Source organism: Pseudopipra pipra, chromosome 4 (assembly GCF_036250125.1).
Source record: "Pseudopipra pipra isolate bDixPip1 chromosome 4, bDixPip1.hap1, whole genome shotgun sequence".
In the NCBI taxonomy this organism is placed as follows: domain Eukaryota; kingdom Metazoa; phylum Chordata; class Aves; order Passeriformes; family Pipridae; genus Pseudopipra; species Pseudopipra pipra.
This window is the reverse complement of record NC_087552.1, coordinates 346,493-365,902: the sequence shown is the minus strand read 5'-3', so window position 1 is coordinate 365,902 and position 19,410 is coordinate 346,493. Positions and strand designations below refer to the sequence as shown.

Genomic DNA, 19,410 nt, shown 5'->3' with positions numbered 1-19,410 from the left:
CCCTGCTAAAGAAAAGGGTCGTTCCCAGGTAACCTGGGGATCTTGACAAGTCCTTGAGCTCGCTGGGACGTATGAAAAATTGGGTATAATAGCAAAGATTTCCAAGTGGACTAGAGCCCATGATTGCACCTTACTGTTTGGAACACAGAGCTGGGATACATAATTGTTAATAATTATAATACATAATAGCTGGGATTGCATTTCCCAGCTCCAGTGCCATGTGCCACCCTGTGCCTGCAGCTGTTTGTCCCCCAGCTCCCGCTGTCAGCGCGCTGACAGATCCCAGGGAGCAGGCTCACTGAGCAATGAGCTCCAGCACAGGCACACTGCGGGAGAACAGCCCCCTGCCCAACCCACTCCTGTCCTGATCCACCGCTGCAGGGATGAGCCACTGGAGATGTCACTGGAGTTGATCATACCCGCTCAGTTCTGGAAGCCACAGAGTGAACTCACACAGATAATTACCTCATCTTCAAAAGGATGAACCTGTCAACACACAAAAGCACTCCTTCCCTGAGACTGTCATGGCTGTAGGGGATACCGAACGTGTTCTTTCATTTCTTCAGCAGCCACCTGTTTGCTGGGCTGAGTGTACTTGCCATTCATACAAACACTGCCCTTTAAACCAGAATCCCAGCAGGAAGTGTCCTGTTTCTGCTGCTCATTCACACACAGCCCAGAGACAGACGCAGACACAAACATGTCTAGTGTTTACCAGCAACTGTCCACATGTGTGAGGCTTTTAGCTCAGCACTCTGCAGAAACTGCAGATATTTTGAGAAGAAAACAATATGCAGCAGCCACGCCATTTCCTGGGCCCTTCAGTTCCCACTGGTGACCGTCAGTGTTGCCTGAGGGCTGCATCCCTTCAGCAGAGCTCAGAGCAGCCAGGTCACCAGGGAACATTCCTGTCCCTGCAGCCAGGCAGCCCTTGGGAACAGCCCTGGTTCTCCAAGGAAGGGTTGGGCTGTACTAGTTTTGTACCAGCACAGAACCCAGCCGAGGGCTGAGCTCTGGAAAGCCCTGGAAAGCTCTGGAAAGCTCTGGAAAGCTCCCACAGCTTCCCTCAGGGCTTCCCAGATAAACCCCCAAGATTTGGGCAGTGTTCTGTGGCACCCCAGGAGCCCTCCCACTGCTGCCTGGCACCAAGGACATGTGGAGTCAAGCAGCTCCCCTCCATGTAGGCAGACAAACGAGGCTGCAGAAGCCAGGCTCCAGGGAAAGGCAGCACAGCCTTTCTCACACCTCCTCAAAACCCCAACAGTGCCCAAAGCCAGCAGCTATTCAGGGCTTGGAGCCAGGATGCTCCTTCCCATCTTCTGCTCCCTTCAGACACAGCACTTGAGTGAAGTGGATTCAAAGAGCTGGCAAATGAGCACGAGTAATTACCGTGCTGTGCAGCACAAACCCTATTTCTCTGCCTCTACCTCAGCCCCACTATGCACTTTTCCAGTGGTCTATACTTCAAACCCATTTCACTGTACTAGGAAAAACTGGCTTTCATTTACAGTTCACAGCCCTTGCTCCATGTGGAAGGGATTTTCCTACCCTTTGTCTGTGCAGTGTTACTTCTTGGATGGGAATCAATCCTGGAAAACTTAGTCTGAAAAGCACTTTTTAAAAATGTTCTGGTTTCTGACCAAAGGTAACCACAAGACTCTTGCAACTTTAAGCTGCATCAGTCCTGGCCCATCACCCGTCCTAACAGACAATTTACCAAAATATGTAACTCAAGGCTAACCAACAGTTGCAGTTCTTTCCTTCATGCCCACTGCTGGTTTATTGTGACAGCAGAGGGACGTGGCCCACTGCCATATGTCCCTGCAGCTCTGGGCTAAAGCCTCCCATTCCCTGTGAAATACAGCTGATATTTCCATCCACAGTAACCTATTTGCAAAGCATTCATTTGCTCCTTACTTTATGGGGAGCCACTAAAAGACTGCCATTTTATGACCCATTAAAAAAATGAAAAAATTAAATACAATTGTGAAAGACATTTGCTGGAAGTAATACATAATTTACCTCCAATTTTCACGCACTGAAAATTAAACTGGCAACTGCTCAAAAAGTTACTAAAATTATGGTGACAAAGGTATTTCAGAATCAAGTGCCTGCATTAAAATAGCAAAAATGCTGTACATAATAGGGAGGAAAAAAAAGGTCTATGTATTTAATGGACGCTCTCCCTTCCAAGCCCTGCCTCTGGATTACTGGACAGCTTAACTGTGTGGGCTCCATTTGACCAGTGTCACTTTGAAACCCTTGGCACTGCTTGCTCGGGCACAACTAATATTCTGCCCTCCCTTCTCTCCAGCCCAAGCAGAGAGCCTAAGGCCAGCTGCATGAGGCAGGGAAAGTTCCCCTGGAGCAGGGCTGCAGCCCTGCCTACCACGTTCAGTGCAGTCCCGCTGTGCCACGGGCCGGCTGTGCCTGGGGAGCACTGGGACCAGTTTACTCCAGTCAATGGGAACTGTGCTGGAGACAGGACATGACCTGCAGTTGGGATAAATGGTCAGAGGTGTTTTCCTCCCACCAGCCACACAGACATAAAAAGGAGAACTGAGTGTTCCCTGAGGACAGCAAAACCTGCTAATCATGGAAATCATTATGGCATTTGGGGATTCTGGTAAAGAATTAGTATAAACTCTTCCCCTAGTCTGTCCTGGTGTAGCTTAGCACTTATAAAAATTCAGATTATGGTTCTTTAGGATGCCATCCTGTTACTCCAGAACCCTTTCTCTTTCCCAGCCACATGTGCAATACACTGGCCGTCTGGGCTTAGCTTTCCATGGGAATGGACACGTGCAGAGAGAGCCAAAATTTCACTGCTGGGAAATGCTAGGGAATGTGAGAGAACTGGAAGCCAGCGAGGAATTAGCTCTGATCTCATGGAATGACAGGAACCTGCCATAAGAGGGTATGAAATGTCATTATTATGTTAAATTAGACTATTAATTCAGCTCGGGATCCTATGGCCACCGCATAATGTGCAGCACTTAGTTCTGCTCACGCGCTCTTCGCTAACGCTCTGGGAACACTGTGTGCCCTAGGAGGGATGTGAAGGACTGTGCCAGAAATTACTACTGATCCTAACACCACAGCCATATGGCTGAGGGGGCAGTTAGCCTATACAATTCATTGAGGATGTTTCCATCTGTGAATAGTTCCCATTATAACCTAATTGTGTCAAACTAAGTGTATTTCTAAAATATTTTCAGAAGTTAACATTTATAACAGATATTAAGCCTAATCCAGCTCTATTTTTGATTTCCCCCCACCTGTGTTTATCTCTCTGGCTATTTTGGAGGGGAGAGGTTGTCCCATGTGAGTACCAGGGATTGGGAACCATACTCTTTTTTATTTTTGTTGGAACAAAATGCTTGTGTAGGGATAAAACAGACAGTGCTGAAACGCCCAATCGCAGTGAGTCTGCAAAGGAAGGAATTAGTGCAGGTGGAAGCAGTTGTGATCCACGGCAGCTCCCTGCCCAGTGCTGCAGGGGAAGCACAGCTGTTTGCAATGAAGGATAATGCCAGTATCCCATCAATGGGTGTGCTTTAGCCATGGGCACTTCTGTGATGGGGATGTATTGCATTCACCTGAGCACAGAGGCTCTGCAGTGGGGAAAAGAACAGGTAAACAGGTTAAAACAACCTGGCCTGGAGCTGGCATCCCACCAATTGGGGAGCAGCCGGAAGTCACAAGGGGGAAGTGCAGCTTGCTGCCTTTTTTGCTGGTGCTGGGAATGGCTGCAGTTTGTGTCAGAGAGCTGCCTGACTGCTGGGTTACAGTGAAGCTGGAAGAGGGCTGAGGAAGCCCAGAGCTCATCCTGGGGACTAGAACCTCCTCCTGCAGCAACAGGAGCCTGCTTGCTCTCCTTCTCAAGGTACAGTTGGGTTCTGTTGTGGTTTTGCTTTTTCATAGTAGTGACCAGTGCTACATGGAGTGGCAAGTACCTCAGTCAACATGCTGCCTCTTAGGGAAACCCAATCCAATCCTCATTTTAATTGCTCCCCTTGTCTCTGCACATGATTTTTCCAAGTGATATGTAGTTACCATATAGGTTTTAGACTAAGGATGAGATATAGTGTGGTCCTTAGAACCACACTTGAACAGTGACACGAGCTGCTGAGCTCGAGTGGCTCAGTGTTGCTGAGGTACCAAGTAACCGGGTGTTGGGGGAGCGCCGCAGAGAGCTCCTGGGTCAGACCTGTGTAGGCAGTGGGACTGCTGGATGAGCCCAGGTGTGAGAGGTGTGGTTCGGCTGGGCTGGGCTGTTCTGCCAAGGCTGAGACAATAAGACATGAAAATGGGTGCTGGTCAGGTGTCATTAAGAGCTCGTTGCCTGTTTGGTTTGAGGGCTTGCAGAGTTAGAGGGAAGTACAAGTGCACCACGATGACATGAGGTACTGATGCTGTGTGTGGAAATGTCAGTGTGTCAGCCTGAGCACTCCAGTGCCTCCTCTGAGAGCAATAATGGTGCTGGATCGGCTCTCATGCTACTCAGATATTTATTTTGTATTTGCTTCAAGAATCAGGCCAATGTTTTTGAAAGCACATTTAACTATACCATATGCCTACTTAAATCATCCCTATCAAACAAGTTGTGGGTTGCTGCTCTGGTTCATTCTGCTCTGTTTTCCCTCCCTTCCCAATGTGTTTATGTATATTTATCCAATTTGCTCTGTTCCTCGTGCCAAATGGCAGGTCTGAGATCCTAGCTATGCAGGGGCAGCTGTGCTATTGTTGGTGCCTGACAAAAGAGGTCAAGGGCTGGGCCCACAGCTCTAGCTGTAATGACAGCTCATGTTGGACACGATGGTACAGGCACAGAGTAATTGGGGTTCATGTGACTTCAGAAGTAGGAATAAATCTTAACTTGTCCTTTAGTAATAAAGAACTCAAGTCTCACTTTTAAGAAGTAATTTTTTTCTGCAAATTAGCCTCTTGCAAAATATCCTCCTGTCCTTATTTAATTTATTGACATAATTCCTCTCTCTGTCTGGAAAAAGAACCAACTTTAAACAACCCCACCACAACAAGCCAAAACCTGAAAAACCAAATGATGGCCTAGTTGGAAGGAAGGGTTTCTCCTGTATGGAACTGATCCTAGCTGTTCTCACTTCTGAGATTGATGAGAGCCACCAGCTGTGCCAGCCTAGGAAGTTACTGCCCACAGAAAGGAGTATGCTACCCCAGGAGGATATTTCCCTCACAAGAAGGTTGTTCCAAGCCCAGCAGCTCCAGGCAGTGACACAGCAGGGAGGGATCATTCCCAATGTCCTTTGTTCAGCAAGAGATTAATCTGCAGGGCTTGGGAATTCCACGCTCTGCCCCCTGGGTGGCCTGAGATTGCTCCTTCCCCTGCTGCCTCACAGAGCAGAAGCCAAGGGTGTGAAGTTGGTTACGGGGGTTCTTCTCAGACTGCCCATGGGTTTGAGGCAGATGAGGAGGGCAGGCACATGTCCTCAGCCCTGCCTGGGGAGCGTGCAGCTGCCACGAGGCCGCTGGCTCCGGCTGCGTCACCACCGCGCTGTTAATTATTTAAGAGGCAGCACCGGGGAAACATCACATCTGTCACCCACACGCAGGCACAGCCTCCACTCAGGGCAGGACCAGATGTGTTTATTCGAAACATGTACTAACTAGCTACTTAATGGCTTAGAATTATTAGCCTGAAGTTAATTAGGCAAACATATTCAGTATCAGTCACCTTACAAAGCATGGCTTCTCCTTCCTCAGTGCCTTTATCAACCACAGGGAAAAGTAAAGATCCCAGAAAGGTGCAGCAGTAAGAAACGAATGTATGGGATGTGTTCCTGGTGTCCTTGTGAACACTACAGTGCCCAGCTAAAGCCCTAGCTGGGTGCCTCTCCGTGCTGCTGGAACACTGGCACAGGGGAGAAAGCAGGGGCTTGTTTATGGGCCTGTAGGTGTTGGGAAAGTAAAGGGAAATAGCAGTAGAAAAATTCATTTCTTGATGGTATAGTTAAGTGAAACTTGTAAATGCTGGCTTCCTGGCTCCTGCATGCAGTGGGTATGTCCCTGATGATGCAAGCACTTGCCTGGCATCCTGCTGGCACAATGCAGGGACTGCTGCTGTCCAAGGGAACAGGCTCTGGTTCCCCAGGAGATGAGATTCAAAAGCAACTTTTTAGTTCCTGGCTCCCAGGTTGATGTCACAAGCAGCAGTGGATGCAGTAAAGGCAGAATAGGATCTATCTTTGGGCAGGGGGGACAGTCAGGATCATTGGTTAAGAGCCTGCCATGACAACCATTCTGTAGAGCACCTTTCAGCTGATCTCCAAAGGGAACAGCTGCCTAGAAATCCAATGAGGTACTGTGCAGGATGGAGCCACAATCCATTCATCTTCACTGTTTGCTGCCATGTGTCCATGATCTATCTCTTAAATCTGGTGCTGGGATGAGTAAAAATCACACTTGGAAACTGGAAAGCAAGATTCAAAGTACCCCTGCTTCCACTGTTATGGAAATAGCTTCCTCTCAGAAATGCAGAAATTGTAGAGCACCTAGAGCTGACTGTGAGGCATGTGTTTGCTCTTTGTGCTGAAGGATTTTCCCAGGGAGGTGGGAACTGAGGGCAGCAGTGCCACTGACATGGATTCCTGGGCTTTCAGCTAGCTTTGGTTTTTGCCTACACAGCTGCTGTGAAGGATGTCCAAGGCCCCTAAAGCAGTGAGCAGGAACTTCTTGGTGCACCCTGTGAGCTGCCATGAACGCATTATAAGCAGACTCCCCCAGTACCATTTAAACTGAGATTTTCCTTGAGTTTGTCAGGAACCCGTTGGAAGCAAAGCACTGGGTTCACAAGTCTCCTCCAGTTGCCCAGAGTCCCAGGCTCCCCCAGCAGTCAGGACCTTTGCTTCCACCTAGTCCCTCCTGAGATGCCCTCAGAGCTTGTGACTGACTCCCATTGGCTCAGCCCTGCGAGCACAACAGCAGAGCAGCTAAACTTGTACTTCAGAGACTAAGATCATGATACCAAAAGTTGGGCCAAACAATGAGGGAACTCTTGCCTGCAGTCAGGCTATCAGAGACTATGAAAATGGTATAACAAGGAAAATAAATGGGCCCTAGTTTTGCACTAACTCAAACAAAAATAGACGGAGGGCATGTAATGCAAACAAACATAAACAGCCAGAGAGTGTTAGTGACCATTACAGGGCTCATGTCCTGCTGGGGAGAAAACAAATGCTTTTCTAACAGTCAAAAAGAACCTGCACAAAATATTTTCATATGTAGAGAAGCTAAGGAACTTGTAGAAAGGAAACCACAAGACTGCAATAGGTGGCTACACTGGTTCCTGACATAGGTTCTTTAAAGGCTGAAGGTGTTAGGATGATGGAGATGGGTTCTGCTGTCTTCTCTCATCTTTTTATTCCCAGGGGCTAAGGGCCAATATCTCACTTGTCAAGACAGGATCAAAAAGAAATCGGTGACAAGCCCAAAAAAAAACCCAATTAAAATCTAAAGCCCTGAGCAATGTGAGTGCAGACACCACCCAGTGCTGTGGGTGCTGGAGTTCCCCCTGAGCTGCCACCCCATTCACAAAGAAGTGCACAGGCAACAGAACAGCTGTTGGAAATGGGAGGAACGAAGACTTGAGTGACACGGGCTTCTCCTGTGAGGACTCTGGTTAATGGCCATATAATAGCATGTCTCAAGGTAGCATTTGCAGCTCAGGAACATAAAGCTGCACACTTAGTCCTAGAGATCATTTTCCAGTATGTTTTCTTTCTAGAACAAAAGCTCTTGCTTGTTCTTACAGCCATGAGAGTCTGAGCTATTGATTCTCCAATTACTTGTGGACTCTGGGAAGCCTCGCTCAGTAAGGTTAGACTTTCCCTCAGTAATTCCTTCTTGGAATGTCTGGCAAGGAAGCACATTGAAAGGTACCACTAAACTTGTGAACTTAGGCTGTTGGTGAGAGCTCTTACTGCTGGCAATACATGGGGAAAAAAAATCAGTGTGGTGATTGGTAACAGACTATCTCCTGCAGTGCTGTGTGCTTTGTGTCAAGTCAGCTGCCCCAGACTTCATCAGCTCCTTGGAAACTGCAGGCAACCAAGAACTTGGCAATACAAGAGTAGTCATTTTCCTTCCTACCACCCAGAAAATAATTCCTATTAAATCTTTGCTCTTTAAGTGCCACCAGCTGTTTGTGTTGGACAGGATGTAGGAAGGGATAGATGGAAGCAGAAGCCAAGAGGATTTGAATAGAGGGTGAATAAGGTCATTAGCAGCAGTGTTCACTGTACCACCTTAGCATGCAAGCTGATCAGAAAGTCAAGGTACCTGTGAGAGAGGTTTCACTCAGGTTTAGGCTGGGATTTGTCCTTTTTGACTTTCTTATTCCTTAAGCTTCCAACCCTATGGAGAAGGACACTGCCCACTTCTGTCCTAGCAAGCCCTGAGTTTAAGTGCAGGATGCACAAAGATGGAAGCTGGCCAGCAGCACTGCAGCTGCATGAAAAAATAGACTACTGTAGTTCACTGAACTATTTTAAGAACAATGACAATTCCTCAGCCTGTTGGTTCAGTTTGAATAATCCACTGCCTAGCCTAGATCCATCCTTTCCTGCCTGGCTTAGAGGACAGTCTGCACAAGATTAGATTGGATGTTTGCAGTGGGCATCAGGAAATCCAAAGGGTTACGGTAATATTCCAGTGAGAAATGAGAGTTTAAACAGACTGAGGTAGTTGAGTAGTAGTCACATAACTATTCACTACAAGCATTTCAGTAAAACAGTGTGGTGATGTGCTACTTTAGCTAGTAATTACTGCCATCCACTCATCTAATCCAAGTGAATTTTGAAGCATTCAGGTAGTAAGAGAAATGCAGGTGTCACTGCTTGGCCTGTCCATGGAAGGCAGAGGGGGTTTCACACTGGCTTACTGGAGCAGAAGCCAACTGTGTTGGTGAAGCCAAGCCTGCAGACAGATCATTCTGAATGCAAACTCACAGGGCTTACAGCAAAATGGAGAGAACAAAAGTGAAGATAGCAAGGAATGTACACTTTTAAAATGTCCTGGTTGATCCTGTACTGGTGTTCAAAGAAACAAGGGCCCTGTTTGCCTACCAAGGCACAATGACTACAGAAACAGGTACAATAACACAGAGGTCAAAGCCACCTCTGGTTTGGTTTGATTCCCTTGAGCTGTGGCAGGACAGCAAATCCAAGTCTGAGCTACAAAGGGGAACCGATTTTCCCAAATATTCTGCCAGACCTGAAAAATATGTGACTTGTAAATGGGCAGCGCAGTAAAATCTGAGTCCTTTTCACTAACCAGCTTGACTGTGTTGTTGTACCTGCTATCACAGTGTGTAAGAGATGGCTCAAAGCAACTCAACCTGCAGTGGCCTCCTCACCTTCCCAAAAGTCTACATGTACTTTCCCTTTCTGCTTTATTTCAATACTTTGTGACATGTTTTATAATTCACGGGTTGCTTGTGTGGAAATGATAAATAATTGTCAGCTGTTAGCTAACTGGGAGGCTTGTAAATGAGCTGGGTTTGTAAGCACACTATGGCATTTTGTACTTCAGAAGTGGCAGTACAAGAAGGAATTTTAAATGGCACAAGCAGCACAGCCATGTTGTCACCCAACCTAGGGATACCACATTCATCTGCTACAGAGGACTGTGCAAAAGCAGATTTTGAAAAGAATGCTTGGTTAAATCTACAGCTGGCCCTTGGGAGACTCCTGAGGCAATCCAGCCAGCAGCTGGGAATGAAGCAGAAGTACACCATGGCCAAAGTCCAGGAGAGCAGGGGCACACGGACCCAGTGTTCTGGGTACTTAAGCATTTTATCTATTCCACGTGGCTTTGTACTGCTCTGCATGTGAAAACTGCTAATTCATCAGGCAAAAAGAAGTGTCTCCCATCAGAAAAAAATACAGTGACCCCTGTTAAATGAGTCTTGATAGTTTCCCCAGAAACCAAGCTGCAGGTTTAAAAGCCACAAAGCTACCTTGGGCTGCTTGTGTTCTCTTAATTCCACCGAGAAGAACACTAGAAAAGAGCAGAGCGGTTGTTGCTACAATAGTGACTAATATTAGCTGCACTACATGAGGAATTACTGGGAGATATCCAGCACTAGTCTGAGCTGTGCCAATGGGAAGTCAACAGTTCAAGTATGTACATATCTTTCATAGCTGTCAGTCTTCTGCACAGCAAACTGCTCAGCTCTGGGCCAAAGCTCCAGAGCTTCAATAGCAGGTTAGGAAACAATATTTCACGTGGTAACTTGAGAAAATAGACTTTCCTGTGAACCTGTACAACTCCAAGTGTATTGTGCTGAGGTGCTCTATCCACGTTGCAGTTCCAGGGTGGCAGCTGTCTGGTTCAGTAACACTTCACAGCATAAGGAAAAATGCAGCACATGCAACTAACTTCCAATGCTTTAGTTTATGCCAACATTGCATGCATTTCACATGCATTTGGCAGGACTGGCTGTTTACATACTCTGGGACTAACAGTGTGTAGAAAAGCATTTACAGCATCAGATTTGGGGGAGCTTAATACTGGACCTGGTTTGCAGCTGTTCATCTGTTCTTCCATGTTTCACTGAAGTACCTGGCATGGGGAGGAGGAGTTCTAACCCAACGATTTATACTGTTCTGATGACAAAATTAGTTCCCTTACAACTGCAATGGTGCTGACTAGTTTTAGCCAAGCCAGCAGCTGTCCAGCTGTTGTGCTGCACAGCTGGCCCACCCCCACAGCCCAGCTCAGCTGGGCACTGCTGCTGCGCCGTGGGAGGTACAGGCTGGGCCCTGACACCCTGCTGCACACAGGACAGGATGAGCGTGTCCCACAGCTATGGGAAAGGCCATGTGCACATCAGGAAACACAGCAGCATTAAATGCCTTGTCAGTCCCTCCCTCTGCTCTCCGTGCAGCTCTGCTCCGTGCTGGTTCTCCCACCGGCCATGACCTAGCTCTGGAGGCACTGCACTGAGCCACCCCATCGGGGTCAAGCACTGAACTGTATTCCTCTACAGCTTTCCAACTTCCCTCCCCCAGCCTGCCATTTAATGCACAAACCAGATGTGTGTTTGGAGCTTTGCTATCCATCTTACAGCACAACTGAGGCAGTGGATTGCTGCTGAAGTCAGCAATGTACCTACAGAGAAGTCATCTGTACAATCTGCTTTGTTCTTCAACTGTTAGAATTACCACACAAAAATGCCAATGCAGAACTGCTGTGCTTCCTACTGGATTAGGATTAACCCATCCCAAATAACTCTGTGAGAGCAACTTCTTGCCAAATGGGGAGAAAGCCATCAGCCAAAGCCTTGGCCCTCCCACGGGGCAGTTTTCCTACTTCGGGTTAGCTCAGGGTCTCAGGAATCTGCGCAATGAAGTCAAAGTGATCAGAAGGGCCTGGGGCACGTCTGAGTTGGAGAGGAGGAGGGAAGCATTAGTTCTCCAGGGGCCAGAAGTAATGTGCAGCCCTGGCCAGTGACACTGAGAATAAGGCCAGCGCCGCGGTTTAGCCCCAGTGCTAAGGCTGTTAACTCAGAGCCTCGTTGGATCAGCATGTGTGGAGCAAGGGTACCCGTCCTGACACATAATTTTAATAATAGCTTGTAAGTGTCAGTGGTAATGTCATCTTTAACAGTGAGCCTGAAGAGGATCCAGAAGAGAGCATAATATGCCCTGTTAAAACAGCTAATCTGCATAAAACGTATGACAAGCCAGACCTTTTCAGTTTCATAAACTGGCTGAATATTCATTTTTAAGGCACTGTCCAAATCGGTTTGGTCACAGATAACTATTTAAAGCCCATTTCAAAGCTGGCATATACACCACAGAAATAACATAAGAATGGGGGAAAAGGCAACAATAACAACCCCCTGTGAAAGCAATGAAGATTGCCTCTAGCCAAACCCCTGACGATGAGCATCAGCGATAGCGGCACCAACTCTGGCACAACATGGTATGACATTGGGTCAGTACTTACTGGCCACTTTTGTACAGGATCGGTGCAGGGCAGAGCAAAAAATCAGACTCCACTGTTTTAGGTTTTTCATCTGAAAAAAACAAATCACATGAGCTTACTATGCTGTGCTGCTGAGATGAGGAGCTGCTGTGTGAATGTGCTGTGAGGTCCCTCCTTTCCTAATCTCCTTACTGGTCAGGTCGTGTCTGGAGCGGGCAGCAAGGCAGCCCAAGATAAGGAACAGACAGCCCCAGACTGGCTTTAAATGCCAGGTGAGCCCATGTTACAGGGTGTATTTTATTTAACTCAAGTCAGCTCATGCTCTTCCAGAGAGATCATTTCCTAGAACCAACACCATTTTCGTGGAGAATGAGAACATTATCAGGGGGTTCCTGGTAGCTGGAAGATGAAGGTTTGTTTCTAATTGGCTCCATCTGTGTGTACTGCATTCCAGGACTGTTTTGTTAATTGTGATTGGAATGTCTGTTTTTTTGGTGTTTCTTATGCTTTTGAATCTGTCATATGCAAATCTCTTACACTTATAAAGCACCTACTTGTAGAGCACATGTGTCCAGCACAGTACTTTTATTCTGCACATGTGAGGAGAAGAGGAGGGAGCTCTTTTACCTCATGTGTTTGGTAAACTGGGGAAAATTCTCCTCCTGTGTGCAGAGCCATCCTCCCAAACTTTCCCGCAGCAGGACTGGTAATTTCTTACAGGGATTATGTCCTGACTGCAGGGTGAGAGCAGATAAATGATCTGCCAGATCTATGTGGAGATGACTGTCCTGCATTTTGGGAACAGGCAGACAGACAAGTAGTTCAGGGGCAGCTGAAGGAGGAGCTGTTGGCATAAATGAGTTTTTCTTATGTGCTATAATCTGCACTGACTGCTTGGCCTAGATTTGGGGCTAGTTGTGAGGTGGGGAAGAGGGATTAGCACATTGCCATATGTTTTTGTCTTAATGGTATGTTTCATAGATTATTTTTCTATCCCACAGCTCCATTTGGCAGGTTTCCTTTCTAGCATTTGGTAATGGTTCTTTATAAATGCAGAACAAGAAACATGCCAAATGCATCTTCTCAAAGCAGAGGCACTGACACAGTGCGGGTGTGCTCAGAGGCTGGTCCCGAAGCGAGCCCAGGCGCTCAGGGAGGGGAACTCCAGCCTGAGCACATCCTCACCTGATACCCTCTGCTGTGCCCTCAGATACTGAGGGCTCTGCTGAGGGACTGCCAGTCTCCTGGAGAGGAGAATGCAGTGACACGAGAATGATGGCCTTCTCTTGGGACTGTCTCCTTCCTCCTGCTACTGCTCCAAATGCCCTGCCTACCTTCCTGTCCACCCTGGCTTCACTGACCCCTTTAGGCTTCCTCTGAGACAGAAGCACTTGGAGCCAGTGCAGAGCTGTAGAGAATAAGCTTGTGGATGGGGAAAGGACCACATGAAATTCCTTTGTCTCCTTCCTGTGCAAACGTTTGCTGTTGTCCATTGCTAAAGAAGTGAACTGGGGGGAGATGGAGAAGGCCCTGGCAAGACCCCATAGAGCAGATTGTGTTTTTATAATCAATACATCACTGTGCCATTCCCCTCCCCTCGTGTGCTTCAGCACACCCCTTCCTGAAGCCAAGAAAAAACAAGCAGCCCAGAGCTGTAGTTGGCAATTCGCACATCAGATGCTAGTGCGTGTTTGTGGGCAATGGGAAACAGAGGTGACAATTGTAATGGAAACTGAAGGGAAATTTATACAAGCAGAACTGACTTGCACAGGCTGCCTGCACCCAGAACTACGGGGCTATCCTGTTATTCTGCCAAATTATTGTGGATATTTAACAGGCAGGAGGGATTGGCAGCCCATTCCAGTATATATGATATCCAGGGTAAAGACAAAAATGCACTGGAAACACAAGTTCAATTGGGCAGGAATTTAAGACAGGCTAATAGAGAAATCAGACTGTAGGCAAGGAAAAAATCAGTTGGACTTTTTCTACAAGTTCAGTTTTGGTTACTTTCCAATCTGGCTGGCTTCTAAGGGATGCTGCTTAGAGCTAGAAGTTGGATGTACTTATCCTAGCCATCCCCTTGAGTTTCTGGATATAAAAACCAAAGTCAGATAAAAGCTTACAGGAAAGTGCCTGTAAAAGGTACCACGGTCACTGTCTGAAACAGAATTGCTTTGGGATGTGGCTGCAGTGAGTCCCACCACTGGAAGAGAGTGCTGCTGGGCACACTGAGCTGATGAACCATGGTGAAACACAGGGACAAAATACACCTACTGTTCTGACCTGGCCTTGTTCTGTTGCAGAAAGAGGGCTGACTCTGTGTCACGCTTCCCTGAAACCCCCACAGCATAGTGGCTCCACACCTGGGACGCCAACCAGAACGGGCAGAGACCTTCCAGGACAACAAGGTAAGTGCCTTTGGGAATTGCAGTGAGATGTTGTGGTCTGGGTGGTCTTGCAGAAAGGGCCCTCGGTCAGTACACTGTGGCCATGGGTTTGTTCATCAGCAAACATCTGTCTCCCTGATCATCAGGAGCCAACAGTTCCCACCACGTAATGCCCACAGCCAGCTGGGCTGCCAACACCATTCATGGTGCACAGCTAATGGCACCTGGTACCAAAATCAAACCCCTGAGCTAAGTGAGAAGTAACTTCCCTCCTATTACTAATCCTCAGCGCTTTGCTGTTCTCCTCTTCTTCAATATATTTCTCTTGGAATTTTAATCAACTGAGGCCATGAGAAGCAAACTCAATCCCTGCATAAGAACTACAAAGGCAGATGATCTCTAACATCAATACTTACGGATCGTAGTCCCATTCACTTGATAGGTACAAGTCACACTGTCAGTTCTCCCACCAAGGGTTAAGCCGCTTCCTCTAAGAACAACTTGAAACTCCTCTGGAGAGAAAAGCAAACACCCAAAATCACCCAACTTCAGTAAGTTACACCAGGACAATTTCAGTTTAGTCCACAACAAAGGAAGCACAACATAGCAATGTTTCCAGCTTACTGAGATCTCCTCTTTACTGGAACCCTTGTACTGAATTCTCCTTAGGTCACACTAGGGAAAATCAAGATTTGTTCCCAAATCTTTATCACTGAGGCAGCCCTATGAAACTGTAAGTGAATTCTGCCTAACAACAGAATCTGGGGCTCAGTTGCACAGTAACAAACCATTTCTCAGTGAATGAGAAACCTGAGACTCAGAATGAGAACACTCCCCAAACCTGGATGAGGCGCATTTGAAGTGCCTCATGAAGAAAATCTTTCTCCTTAGTGTACTATTCCTCTGGAAATTGCCTAAGGGCCACACTATATCTGTGAGCTGTGCAGAGGAGGAGTGCAAACAGTTAGTTTACCAGGGCCACTGACTTCACCCAGACGATCTATGTTTTCACAGAAATACCCAAGTAAGATTTTGCAACTACCTTACTTTGACTGGTCTCCAACTATGAGTGGATTGTGAAGCCCAGAAAGAAGACAACCCCTAAAATTTTCTGCAACTCTTATACTTCATAAATGTATTTTGCTGCCCAAAAATGCAGTCACATGCTTTACTGCTTAGGTTCCACAGATTTTGGGGAAGATATGGGGCAAGTGCAGAGCAGGAATCATAGGAGAGGGACTGGTAAATGCTTTCCAACTTCCATGTGATTCACCTAAGCTGTGGAATCAGGCCATGGCAGACACCCCCTCTAAGAAGGAGTCAACAGAGAAGGATATATCTTTCTTGAACTCCTTAAGGATTCTTTTTAAGTTAGAGATGTTTTATTCTAGAGACGTGCAGTTTTCCTTTGGGTAAAACAGGGAAATCACAGTATTATAATCATTGAATATTCTTTTAAAATTATAAAGACTTACCTCCCACACAGACACTGGATGGCTCCAAATATAAGATCTCAGTGCATGACTGTTTCAAAACCTATTGCAAAGGAGGAAACTAGTCATAAATAGGTTTCGGAGTGCTATTTCAGTGAGCAATATTACTTTAAAACAATTGCTTGTCCCTAGAAGACAGACATACACAGCTACAGGTTTGATTTGCTAAGACTTTGTAAGACATTGCCTGGAGCATGCACAGCTCCTGCAGGCCTGCAGAGTCAAGTCTAATTGTTCCTAAGGCTTGGATTAGTTTGTTATGCCTGGGATAGCCTTCAAAACATAATGATGTCCACATCCCTAACCTTATTTTCCATGAACCCCAATCCTAACGTTCAAGCCAAAAATTAGTCAGAAGGAGCCTGATCCAAAAGCTAATCCAGTCAAAAGCAGTGTTCCCACCATCTGTGGGTGAGGCCAAGTGCACGTTATTGTGAGTGCTGGCCCCCTGCCCTCCCTAAAGCAGCGCAGGGACGCGCGGGGTTCCCGACGGCGCTGCCCGCCGTCACACAGGGATGGCTCCCTCTGGCTTGCCCTGTCACAAGTGTTCAGAAACACTCCACGGAATCAATTCAGGTCCTGTAACCACGTGCACAGCACAAAGTCCTGTTACTGTCCCCTCTCTACCTCTATTTGCTGGAGCTGCATCTTCTCCTGAGCTGCCCTGACTGCCTGGCAATGTCCCTCTTGGCTTACTCTTAACTCTTTCTGCCTTCTTATAGGTGCAACTCTTTTTACTCTGCCTACAGTTTTCGCTGGTGATTTCTATTGCTACACATCCAGGCCCAGCAGAAACAATGTAGTTGCTGCTCTGACAAAAAGCATGCCAAGCTCCAAGAAAGAGAATAGCCTCCCTCACTGAACACTTCCCACAGTTCCTCTTCCCCACAGACTGTTGTGCACAAATTATATTTTTAGTGATTTAAAACCCATTTGTATTAAGTAGTATTTAAGGAAAATAGAGACCTTGCAGGCACACACATTTGGATGAGACACAGCACCAGAAACCTTAGGAAAGAATGTTGAACTGCAGTTCAGTGCAAGCCAAGCAGTTTGTACGAGCTGAGGATCTCGCCTTGCTTCCAAAAAAGGGCTTTGGCTTTTTGATTCCTATTGCAGTGTGGAGAGAAGTTTCCCGTGGTTTATTTGGTGGTTGGGCAATATTTTGTGCAAAATAAAATACAGCAAGAATACAGCATTTTATTCCTTTGCTGTAACAGCATGTTCTATTTTTTTCCCTGAAGAGTCAGATGAACAGCCCAAGTGAAGCTGAGACTAGAGACAAGCCTTATGTGAAGCACAGATCCAGCAGCTGGCACTGAATACAGTAATTGTGGTTTTTTTAGAGCCGCATTATATAGACAGGGAGAACCTTCTGAACCCCTGTCCTGGCCCCATTTGCCCAGTGTCTGATGAAGGGTCCATGTTATGAACTGGGGGTCAGGGAGAGGGGAAGACAATGTGGGACAGGATCTGACCTCCCTTGCAAAGCAGTAGTTCTCTAATGTGCTGCATCCTAGGGTGAATTTTCTAACACTTTGCTTCAAAATGCAATGCAAATCAGGAAAGAACCTATTTGGACATGCTTAACTCCCTTAGGATTTAAGCATAAACTGGGAGGGGCAGACATAACAAATCCAAATGAGATGAAATGTGGCCTAGATGAAATGATCAAAAATCACGAACAACAGGAATTTTCACTATAGGGTTCAGGATACACTGATTTCCTGCATGGAATCCGTTTTTACACATGTAGATGTGCCACTCTTGACTAAAGCAGGAAAATACTGAAAACTGTTCTTAGAACTGACTGCTTTGACAGTAATTTTTCATAATTTTTATTACTGCTGTTCTCTGCTTAGCTTAAGCATGCTGTACTGTTCAGAGACCCTCAGCCTCTTTGCAAAGGGGGTGGTCTGAAACTGCCATTTTGCCCCAAACAAAGCTTAAATTAGGAGGAAAAAAAAACTGTGGAACTACTAAAATTTGGGTTTCTAAGTTTAGCAGGTTCTTTTCCACCCTTCAAAAAGCTTTTTGATACTCCACACTTTAAAGAAACAGAAGGATAATGGTACAGAAATCTGCCTTGTTGCCATAAACCCCTCCCTTCAACAATCAAGTCAGCTTAAAAAGCAGAAATCAAACCTTGTAAAGGATTAATTGGAATCAGGTGGAACCAATCAGAAGCATATAGAGAGCTCTTTGTTTAACCCTTTATGGTCTGGATTCTCTTCAATATCCCCTCTAAACAACACTGAAACACTGTTCAGAACTACATTTTGCAGCAGTCACATAGAAATCAGAACACTCTTTGCAGGGTCCAACCCACAAGCTGTACCAAGCACCAGCCATGTGCATGGTTTGGCTCACAGGGACTCTGCTGCCACAACAGAAAACCAAAAATATTTTCCAAGGCAGTAATCACTGCTTGTGCTTTCACGTGTGGAGAAAAAGCACATATTTGCACATCCTAAAAGAAGGTACAGAAACTTGAGGCCTTGCTTTATTCTTGCTCACTCTTCTGTATCTGTTTTCATCTTTCTTCCCTTTCCATGCAAGCTATTCCTTCCCAGACAGCACAGGGCACTCCAATACACAGTTCATTTCTCCTGGGGGCAACTGATGTGAAGGTATCTTACCCATGTGCATTATTTAATATGCCTTCATCCCCCTGCCCTTTATAATTTAAAACTAACTTTAAACTATCCTGCTGTGGAAACCTGGGCTGCAAAGTCAGCAAGGTCAAAATGAACTCCACAGAAATCCATACAACGCTTCCCCTTTCCCAGCTCATTATAATCCAAGACACCACAAATTTGTTATTTAGGAACCTACTGCTCACAAGAAAAGTTGAAATAATCACTATATAAGGCCATCCTTGGGTAGGATAGTTAAGCACTCTGCTGACATAAATTCAAATAAGACTATGAATTGCCTTAGTTTAACAGCATGCAATGAGAGATTGAGAGAATTTATGTCATCCACTTGATTCCAAGAGCTTCACACCAAATATAGGACTCTGCTCCCAGGCTCACAAAGGCTTTTCTACCATTCCCCCCCTTTGCCACTCAGTGCTGGCTGGCACAGAGAGAACCAATTCCCCACAAACCCCAAGTGCAAAATAGAGCAGTTGTCCTGAAGCTGTTGTCCTGCAGCTTCAGAAATGGAGACCTGTGGAGAAACTACAAGGGTGTTCTCCTTCTGAGGCAGAACTGTGCAGTGCAGGACTGGTTCAGCTGGAACCAGAGCCTAATCAAAGTAAAGAGACCACAGCTGTGAGCTCCTTAGGAACTGTGTGGCTGCTGGAACAAGAGAAGGCAGTGGAGTCCTGCTCTTGAAGGCAGTCAGCCTCTTGGACTTAAGAGACATGAAATCCAGGCCCCAAACATCCTCTTGTTCAACACCACCACAACAGAGCCCTGAGGAAATTACTCCATAGCTCCTCCATGTACAGGACTTGCTACATTGCTGCCACCAAACTTGTTACATTGCAGCAGCCACCGAACATCTGAGATTTGAAAAATGCTGGGTGCTTTCCAGGACCAGTTGTTAGAGCAGCC

General features: G+C 46.4%; 1 protein-coding gene across 5 annotated transcripts in view; it reads right to left on the bottom strand.

Moving 5' to 3' along the window:
* Nucleotides 1–19,410, bottom strand: part of ANTXR2 (ANTXR cell adhesion molecule 2) — a 79,533-nt gene that overhangs the window by 38,914 nt on the left and 21,209 nt on the right. For all 5 annotated transcript variants that reach the window (XM_064651311.1, XM_064651310.1, XM_064651312.1 and 2 more), the window contains exons 8-10: nt 15,833–15,893; nt 14,774–14,869; nt 11,989–12,058 (exon numbers count right to left, since the gene is read on the bottom strand). In XM_064651311.1, coding sequence (XP_064507381.1) covers nt 11,989–12,058; nt 14,774–14,869; nt 15,833–15,893 — 227 coding nt within the window. The remainder of the gene's footprint in view (nt 1–11,988; nt 12,059–14,773; nt 14,870–15,832; nt 15,894–19,410) is intronic.